The 9,736-nt window shown below is 38.4% G+C and overlaps 2 protein-coding genes across 2 annotated transcripts; both read right to left on the bottom strand.

Moving 5' to 3' along the window:
* Positions 1-1,086: 1,086 nt before the first annotated feature.
* On the bottom strand, positions 1,087-1,998 carry LOC141572332 (caspase recruitment domain-containing protein 18-like). The gene is made up of 2 exons (XM_074337070.1): positions 1,992-1,998; positions 1,087-1,387 (listed from the first exon to the last, which is right to left on the bottom strand). The coding sequence occupies exons 1-2, from the start codon at positions 1,996-1,998 to the stop codon at positions 1,101-1,103; spliced, it is 294 nt and encodes a 97-aa protein (XP_074193171.1). The 3' UTR covers positions 1,087-1,100.
* Positions 1,999-6,761: 4,763 nt separating this feature from the next.
* LOC109438840 (caspase recruitment domain-containing protein 18) lies at positions 6,762-9,373 on the bottom strand. The gene is made up of 3 exons (XM_074337069.1): positions 9,367-9,373; positions 8,480-8,762; positions 6,762-7,111 (listed from the first exon to the last, which is right to left on the bottom strand). Exons 1-3 carry the CDS (start codon positions 9,371-9,373, stop codon positions 7,030-7,032), a joined length of 372 nt encoding a protein of 123 aa, XP_074193170.1. The 3' UTR covers positions 6,762-7,029.
* Between the last annotated feature and the right edge of the window lie 363 nt (positions 9,374-9,736).

Below are 9,736 nucleotides of genomic sequence, written 5' to 3'. Positions count from 1 at the left end.
GATTGCAATCATCCCTGGCCTTCACTGCTATTGATGGATTATCTTGGTTGAGATGGGGAAGGGAGAGAATAAGAAACAAGCACTGTAACAGAGTGAGAGATTTACTAAAAATAGGTGACCACTAAAGGGATCAAGTATATGGTGATGAAAGGAGAACTGACTCGGTGGTGAACACACAATGTGATATCTATAAATGATATATTACAGAATTGAACACCTGAAATCTATGTTACTTTACTAACAATTGTCACCCCAATAAACATTAATTAAAAAAAAATAGATGACCACTGGAGACATTAATCAGCTTCAAGAGCAGCAGATTTTTTTTCTCCCACAATAACTAACATCTTGTCTTTCTGAAGTAGCTTTGGGAAGTGCAAGTATTTTAGCACCGGTTGTCCTTCTGAGATCCCATCTTCACACTGTAGAGGGAGCAAAGGGTTATAAGAATGGACCTGCTCAGATACTAGAACCTGCAACTGTGTTCTTAGGGGGACTGATGGTGGAGATGGTAGCACTCAGAGGACCGTCTGTGGACTGGCACATGCAAGTGAACATTGTTACACAAAATAAGAAACAAAGGAGTTGACTACAAAGCTGAATCCATGTGAAATTTGATGAAATATAATTATTTCATGCACATTTAATTTTATACTCAGTGCACTCTCTTACAGTTCCACCATTGCTAAATATTCTGAAGTGTACACTCATAGAAAGATAAGGTAACAGCTGGCTTGTAGGTAGAGATAGAGCTTAAGTCTTCTTTTTCAAAAATACAAGGGTTCCTAGGGATCTAGGAGGAGTGACATTGTCCATTGCATCAAAGGAGTCAGGATGAAGATATCTAGACTCTTTGAATGAACTACAACAAATGAACTACTACCTACACAGGATTGAGATGAGCTATACTTAGCAGAAGGAACAAAGAAAAGACACAGCCATAGATACAAGAGAACATGCACTCGGGTCACACATATAGGAATGAGGTGTGAGGCTGAGATGATAGAAAGCTGATTGTAAAATGACAAGACAAATGAAGATAATAGGTACTGGGCTCAACACACAGGGACTACTTGAATTTTAGGGTGAATTATTGGACCTTACCTTAGCCTCAATTTATGAGCAAGTTCAGGGTCTTCTACACAGAGATGCTGAATAAATTTCTCACAGGCGTGGCATCCTTTCCCAATAACAAGGTCAATCAAGACTCGAGCCTTATCCATGATTGTGTCATTTTCATCTCTCACTTTGCTCATCTCCTCCTGGTTAATAACTCTGTCCTCTAATAGGTCATCCAGCAAGCCATTTATTGTACCCTCGCCCACTGAATGGATGAACAGCCTCCTCTTCTGAATCAGGGTTTCTTCTATTAGAAGCACAAATATTCCTTAAGTAATGAACACAGCCCAATGTTCCTCTCAATTCACTAACAAGGAAGCAATCATTTTAATCTTTCTCAACCAAACTTTTCTCTCCATGGGGTTGAGTAGTCTTGAGGAAGGACCTAATGCCTTTGAATCTTGAGGCATCTACTCCATATAATTCTTTCTGATTCCAGCATCACCCACATGTGATCACTGAGTGACCTGGGAGACTTGATTTCATGATTTTTCTGTTAACCTCCTGAAAAGCAGAGGTCATTCTGCTCTGCCACACTCCAATTTCTTAAACGCTGAAGAGGTTTGACAGGCTATTTCCTTTGAGAACAGCTGCTAATATCCTACCTGTGCCCATTATCATCCTCAGGTGATTCATAGATTCAGATAAGGCTAGCAAAATACTAGCAGGATACCAACAGAGTCCCAGATTGTCTCTGGCCTTTACCTTTTGTTAAAAAAATGCTGTGATGTACTGGCTGAGCTCCTTCCTGTCCTCCCATTCCTCCTCTACCTCAACATTGCTTACATAAACCTTCACCAAGTTTAATTAGGAAGGCAGCACTTTCCCAAATGATTTCTTCCACACAACCTCTCAGAGTACAAAAGACTTACCAGCCATGGCTCCTCACACTCGCCTTGGTGTGCAGTTGAAACGGCAAGTAAGGTGACCCTGTCTATTTATTCAGGCATTTGCAGATATTGAGAAATAATAATTATACCTACCTATGTTGTTTATAATTATTATTTCCTAATACATTTTTTATTATTGTCACTCTATAAGATGTGTTCAGGTCACTGAATTGTGCCCATAAGATATATACTTCTCTATTCCTTGGGGAGTGAGAAGTGAGGCTATAAAAGAAAAGAGACAGCACATACAGATTTAAATACATGCAATTAAAAATCTGTGTGTGTGTCCATGTAACAAACCCTATTCATCCCAACAATTAATTCAACATAATTATGTAACATTAATACTTACTAAGGACCAATTCTATGTACCAGACATTGTTATATATGCTGTGGATATAGTAATGACCAAAACAGACAAAAATCCCTACCCTAATAGAATTAAATTATAATTAGAGAGGCATAAATATGCATTAAATATATACAAAATACTTTGTGTAAAGAGTAACAATGCAAGGAGAAGGGACAAAAAACTTTGGGGGCATTGATTTATAGATTGAGGGTCCAGAGAAGGCTGTAAGGAGAAATTCACTAGTTCATCAGCATATTGTTGAAAACTGGAGTAAAGTCTAGACACAAAATGCAGATATGAGTCCTTAATATTAACAAATGTTTCAGCAACTAAAAAAAATTCTCAGAAGATGTAAGGAACCACATTTTTCACTAATGGCTTACTTCTTTGGCTACTTTGATACATACTTAGAATCTGGGCCAATTGCCACAGTTCAACCATGAGTGTACCACTGGAGTGAGTCAGGTAGGAATGTAGATGCGCTTGCCCATCTAGTGAGGCTAGTCTTCTCTGAAGGGCTCCAGGGCTCCTCAGACCCAAATGATTCTGCCCAAGGAAATGAAGATCCAGTTTACTCTGCCTTACATTTGTATGTACTATAGCTCTTGTTTAAAACATTTTGTTTCTACTGGTTTACTATTGTTTTAAAAAACTGTACAGATTAAAGAAAGCCTACCTGTGGTAAAACTTTGACCTGCAGGCCACATACTTGTCTTCTGTGTTCTAGGCAAAGCATTGTATTTATTTTCTTCGGAATAGGACCCTCTGTCTTTGCAATGTGTTGTATAAAATTTTGTACATTTTAATCTATGGTTTTCTTAAAGTAATTTTTACTTTCCCTTCTTATTTCCCCAACCAAGCTTGTAGCAGTCTGTGTGTCCTGTAGCCATAGGGAATGATTATGGCAACGCAGAAATTAGAAATGGCTTTCATCAAGAAGACAAATAGTAACAAGTGTTGGAGAGGCTGTGGATAAAAAGGAACCCTCATACACTGTTGGTGGGAATGCAAACTGGTGCAGCCGTTATGGAAGGCAGTGTGGAGGTTGCTGAAAAAATTACAAATAGAATTGCCATATGACCCAGCAATCACTCTCCTGGGTATCTACCCAAAAAATCTGAAAACATTTATAGATAAAGACACGTGTGCTCCAATGTTCTTTGCAGTTTTGTTTACGGTGGCCAAGACATGGAAACAACCAAAATGTCCTTCGATAGATGAATGGATAAAGAAGTTGTGGTATATATACACAATAGAATACTATTCGGCAGTAAGAAAAGATGATATAGGAACATTTGTGACAACATGGATGGATCTTGAGAGTGCAATGCTGATGAAATAAGTCAGACAGAAAAAGCAGAGAACCATGTGATTTCACTGATATGTGGTATATAAACCAAAAACAACAAAAGAACAAGACAAACAAAAGAGAAACAGAAACTCATAGACACAGATGATAGTTTAGTGGTTGCCAGAGGGTAAGGGGGGTGGGGGGTGGGGGGTGGGAGATGAAGGTAGGGGGATCAAATATATGGTGATGGAAGGAGAACTGACTCTGGGTGATGAACACACAAGGGGATTTATAGATGATGTAATACAGAATTGTACACCTGAAATCTATGTAATTTTACTAACAATTGTCACCCCAATAAATTTAATAAAAAAAGAAAAAAAACAAAAGAAAATGTCCAGAAAGACACCGGGATCTGGAGAAACAGAAAGACCAAGCACAAAAAGAATAGAAATGTCATTGTGGAAATGCAGAGAATATTTTCCTCATAATAACAGTTTTCTTCTTATGGACTGGAAAAAGAGGCAGAGGTGTTAGGGTTTCCCAGACAGCTGGTCATGACGCACACCACTCTGTGACACCACCCTAAGGTGGTGTCCTGAACACAATCAATGACCATGTCATACTACTACGAAACAAAACTGTAAACACCAGGATTGCAAGATTCCCAAACTCAGACTTGATTCTCAGTTTTCTGTAATCCCAGTAGAAAGCTACTCTTTATGATTCCATTGCTCACTTTAAAAATAAAAATGTCAGCAATTATGTTTGAATGGAAAAGATAGGATGTTTTTTTCTCATGTTTCTGGAGACCAGTCTAGCACTTTATAAATACGGTAAGACTCCAAAAAGAGGATGAAGCTCTTATCATGGCTAAAATTATAATTATTCTCCACTTTGTCTGGATAGAGATGGATTCATAATATAATTTGGATTGAGTTAATAATCATAAAATAAATGAATGATGGACTAAATGATAACTAGTGTTTTAAATGAAAAGTAATGACTTGAAAATTTAGGTCATGCCTGTGTCAGAGTTCTGGAATTTGATTTCCTAGTGACAATTGAGATTTGTGATGATGATAATACTGTGGATATAAGAATAGATGTGACATAGAGGCAGAAGGTTCCCTAGGTGCAAACTCTACCTATGTCGTTGACAGCTCTCTAAGAGACCCAATTTTTTAATGTATCATTCTTCTGTCTATTCTTAGATAAAGACATTCTAGAATAGATCTAATGAACACATCTTAGAGAGAACACTCATCGAATATACGATTATTTCCCTTTTCCTCTTTCCATTTTGGAGTCAAATAACCCTTGATTCAAGTACACTTTTTAAGTATACAATGTTGAATGAGTTAGTTAACACCAGCCTCAGTTTCCTTACCTGCACAATTATCTCAACTCTATTATTTTATTACCTAGATTTGTTTGGACAATTTAGTATAGTATGTATAAAACTGTTGCCTGGTCATTAACATAAGTGGTAGTTATTATCGTAGCAATAATCTTGAAGGAAAGTACCCTCATAGCTTACCTTTCTTCATAAAGTATTTACCAGTTCTTCATATCCTTTATTTCATTCTCTTTTTAAAATGCTTCTATGTTAAGACAAAATGTGTCTCTGCTCTATGAAAAAGAATACTGAGCATCAGTGGTTCGGACACTTGCCCAGCACAAGGGCCCCTCACTCAGTGCTGGGCTCTGTGAGGTGCTGCCCACTCCCCATCCTAGCACTGTGATGGGAACTATGGAGAATGTGAGCAGGTAAGGTGGGACTCAGATCCACCATTAAAGAGTTTTCAATCATTTGGAGATAAAAAGGTATAAACATAGGAAAAGATTACATGGCAATACAAGAGCACATAGACTACAGGTGCTATAAAATCTCAGAAAAGGGGGTTTTAAATAGTTCTGGAGCAAACAGAAAGCTTTCAGGAAGTAGGACACTATCCTCGAACCTGTAGTGTGAGTGTTGCTAGATAAGTACTGGGAGGAGAGAGAAGCTTAATGGTTTGTTAATAGCTTGATTTTTAAAATCTAGGTACTGTAACAGGTTGTTTGACCTGCCCCAAAACACTTGTCAGATGACACGTGTATCCCGCCTTTGCCAATGACGAAATTTAGGCTTCTGGAAACAAGCTTCTTGCCCAAGCTCGTAGAGCTGGTGAATGTGACTCTGCAGATTTGATATATACTTTCTGTTGAAAATCATTGTTTGAGCATCTACTTCTGTATTGGGAATGAGAAGATACTCTAGGACGTCTTCTTCATGCTCCACAAAACCCAGCTGTTACTACTTCACAATCTAATAGGACTTGCTGGTAACAAAGCGTAGAAGCTCTGTCTGACTGGTTGGGGCACTGGAGCGAGGAAATGGGGGGAAAGCACCTGGGATTTGGAGTTACTGGAAAGGAAGGAGGCAGAGTGGGGAGACAGGGAGTTTGCCTCCATTGTCAGACAGCCAGGAGGCCTTTCAGAGGCCAGTTGCTATAGTGCATTGCTGGGGCACGCCAGACATGAAACTTCAGCAGTGACTTGCTCTAAGCCAAAGCCCTTGAAAGATAGTGAATCTGAATGATCATAAATCTGAAGTGTTACTTGGCTATTGGCAGAAATATAAACAAGCACACTCTGAAGGAAAGTTTCCTTAGACACACTGAACTATCAAGAAATATAATCACATTAAATGAACATTAAATATATGAACATTAAAAATACACTAGAACACCACCCCTATGAGTGGAAGTCAGCAGAAACAAGAAACCGGAAATTTAGACACATAAGAATTCATAGATGTTGAACTATTCCGAAAAAAAAAAAAGAATACAGATGATCTAAGTAGGAATTGTGCAAATAAATCCATGAAGAGAGAGATGCATAAATATGATGAAGCAATCACTTTTGAAAAGACATGTTTTTAAAATGAAATTTCTGCAAATATTAACTACAATTATTGAAATAAAAAAATAAATAAACAACCTCAAAGAACAGGTTAAATACGTAGTTGATGAGAGAAATTGTGTGTTGAAAGATAAATATGATAATCTCTCCAGAGTGTAGCAAAGAGAGGTGAGGAAATGGAAAATATCAGAGAGAGTTAAGAGATAAGTGGATAAGAATAAGAAAGTCTAAGATATCAGCAATATTAGTTTTCTACTGCTGACATAACAAATTACCACAAACTTAGTGTCTTAATACAACACAAATTTATTATCTCCCGGTTGTATACAGTAGCATTCTGACACAGGTCTTACTGGACTAAAACCAAGATCTCAGCAGTGCTGTGCTCCTTACTGGAGGATGTGGAAAATACTTCCAAGTTTTTTCAGGTTGTTGGTTGAATCCAGTTCCTTGTGGTTGTAGGACTGAGGTTATGTTTCTTTCCCGTCCGTCAGCTGGGAGCTGCTCTTAGTTCTGCGAGGTGGTCTCTTTTTCTCACATGTGGTCCTGTATCTAAAACCATCAAGAGTATGTCCAAATCTCCTGGAATCCTGTGACTTCTCCCTTCTGCTGCATCCCTTATGCTTTCAACTAGAGAGGTTTCTCTGCTTTTAAGGACTCATGTGATTACATTGAGTCCACTCAGATGATCTCCCTATATTATGGTCAATTGGGCAGTAATATTTATTACATCTGCCCGGACTTGTTTTAACCATGTAACATTACATATTCACAACTGTGAGACAAAGGGGTATAGGCCACAGGGGCCAAAATTCAGCATTTCTCATGTCAGATGGACATAATAGAAACATTGAGAAAAGACAATATTTAAAGAGAAATTTTCTGAATCATGTCAGAATATCAGAGTTTTGAAATATACAAACTCACCCTTTATTAAGCATGACAAACACAAAGAAAGTCAATGCCTTACACCAACCCTATGAGACATGCATTACTGTTCCCATTTCAAAGATGAGAAAAAAGAGTGCAGAGACCTATTTGTCAAAGATCACCACGCCAGTCTAATTCAGGTCATGAATAAGGTGATGAAAAGAGATTCCTTTCTGCCTCTCTACTCATGAAATTAATTGTGAATGAAGAAAATGATAAAATTCCAAACTGGCTCTTATGGTGTCAGAGAACTTGCAGAATATACCCCATAATGCATTGTGAGTGTTTTTGTTATGGTTCATTTGTAGACAACAGAAACCACTTTAGCTAGCTTAACTAGAAAAAAAATTATTACTAAATCATATAGCTAGCAGCTATCAATATGGCTACCTCCTGCTTTGTATGACCTCGTGTAATATTTTCTCTTTGATGCAAGTTGAACCTAGTATTTCATTCTAACAAACAAGACACAAAGGAGTTGACTAGAATACTAAATCCTTGTGTAATTTGATGAAATTATTTTGTGCACATTTAATTTTATACTCAGTGTGCTCTCTTACAGTTCCACCATTGCTACATATTCTGAAGTATACACTCATAGAAAGATAAGGTAACAGCTGGCTTGTAGGTAGAGATAGAGCTTAAGTCTTCTTTTTCAAAAATACAAGGGTTCCTAGGGCTCTAGGAGGAATGACATTGTTCATTGCATCAAAGGAGTCAGGATAAAAATATCTAGACCCTTTGAATGAACTACAACAAATGAACTACTACCTACACAAGATTGAGATGAGCTATAATTAGCAGAAGGAACAGAGAAAAGACACAGCCATAGATACAAGAGAACATGCACTCGGGTCACACATATAGGAATGAGGTGTGAGGCTGAGATGATAGAAAGCTTATTGTAAAATGACAAGACAAATGAAGATAATAGGTACTGGGTTCAACACAGGGACTACTTGAATTTTAGGGTGAATTATTGGACCTTACCTTAGCCTCAATTTATGAGCAAGTTCAGGGTCTTCTACACAGAGATGCTGAATAAATTTCTCACAGGCGTGGCATCCTTTCCCAATAACAAGGTCAATCAAGACTCGAGCCTTATCCATGACTGTGTCATTTTCATCTCTCACTTTGCTCATCTCCTCCTGGTTAATAACTCTGTCCTCTAATAGGTCATCCAGCAAGCCATTTATTGTACCCTCGCCCACTGAATGGATGAACAGCCTCCTCTTCTGAATCAGGGTTTCTTCTATTAGAAGCACAAATATTCCTTAAGTAATGAACACAGCCCAATGTTCCTCTCAATTCACTAACAAGGAAGCAATCATTTTAATCTTTCTCAACCAAACTTTTCTCTCCATGGGGTTGAGTAGTCTTGAGGAAGGACCTAATGCCTTTGAATCTTGAGGCATCTACTCCATATAATTCTTTCTGATTCCAGCATCACCCACATGTGATCACTGAGTGACCTGGGAGACTTGATTTCATGATTTTTCTGTTAACCTCCTGAAAAGCAGAGGTCATTCTGCTCTGCCACACTCCAATTTCTTAAACGCTGAAGAGGTTTGACAGGCTATTTCCTTTGAGAACAGCTGCTAATATCCTACCTGTGCCCATTATCATCCTCAGGTGATTCATAGATTCAGATAAGGCTAGCAAAATACTAGCAGGATACCAACAGAGTCCCAGATTGTCTCTGGCCTTTACCTTTTGTTAAAAAAATGCTGTGATGTACTGGCTGAGCTCCTTCCTGTCCTCCCATTCCTCCTCTACCTCAACATTGCTTACATAAACCTTCACCAAGTTTAATTAGGAAGGCAGCGCTTTCCCAAATGATTTCTTCCACACAACCTCTCAGAGTACAAAAGACTTACCAGCCATGGCTCCTCACACTCGCCTTGGTGTGCAGTGTTGGTGCAGTATGGTGGCATACTTTGATATATACTTAGAATCTGGGCCGATTGCCACAGTTCAACCATGAGTGTACCACTGGAGTGAGTCAGGTAGGAATGTAGATGTGCTTGCCCATCTAGTGAGGCTAGTTTTCTCTGAAGGGCTCCAGGATTCCTCAGACCCAAATGATTCTGCCCAAGGAAATGAAGATCCAGTTTACTCTGCCTTACATTTGTATGTACTATAGCTCTTGTTTAAAACATTTTGTTTCTACTGGTTTACTATTGTTTTAAAAAACTGTACAGATTAAAGAAAGCCTACCTGTGGTTAACCTTTGACCTGCAGGCCACT

Source organism: Rhinolophus sinicus, linkage group LG06 (genome assembly GCF_036562045.2).
Source record: "Rhinolophus sinicus isolate RSC01 linkage group LG06, ASM3656204v1, whole genome shotgun sequence".
Taxonomy (NCBI): domain Eukaryota; kingdom Metazoa; phylum Chordata; class Mammalia; order Chiroptera; family Rhinolophidae; genus Rhinolophus; species Rhinolophus sinicus.
The sequence above is the reverse complement of the archived record's forward strand: the minus strand, read 5'-3'. Positions and strand labels throughout refer to the sequence as shown.

Excerpts from the sequence above, each read along its gene's own strand:
- LOC109438840 (XM_074337069.1), bottom strand. Across the intron at positions 7,112-8,479 it reads GCTCATAAATTGAGGCTAAG|ATACAGGACCACATGTGAGA; the intron begins GTAAGGTCCAAT and ends TGATGGTTTTAG.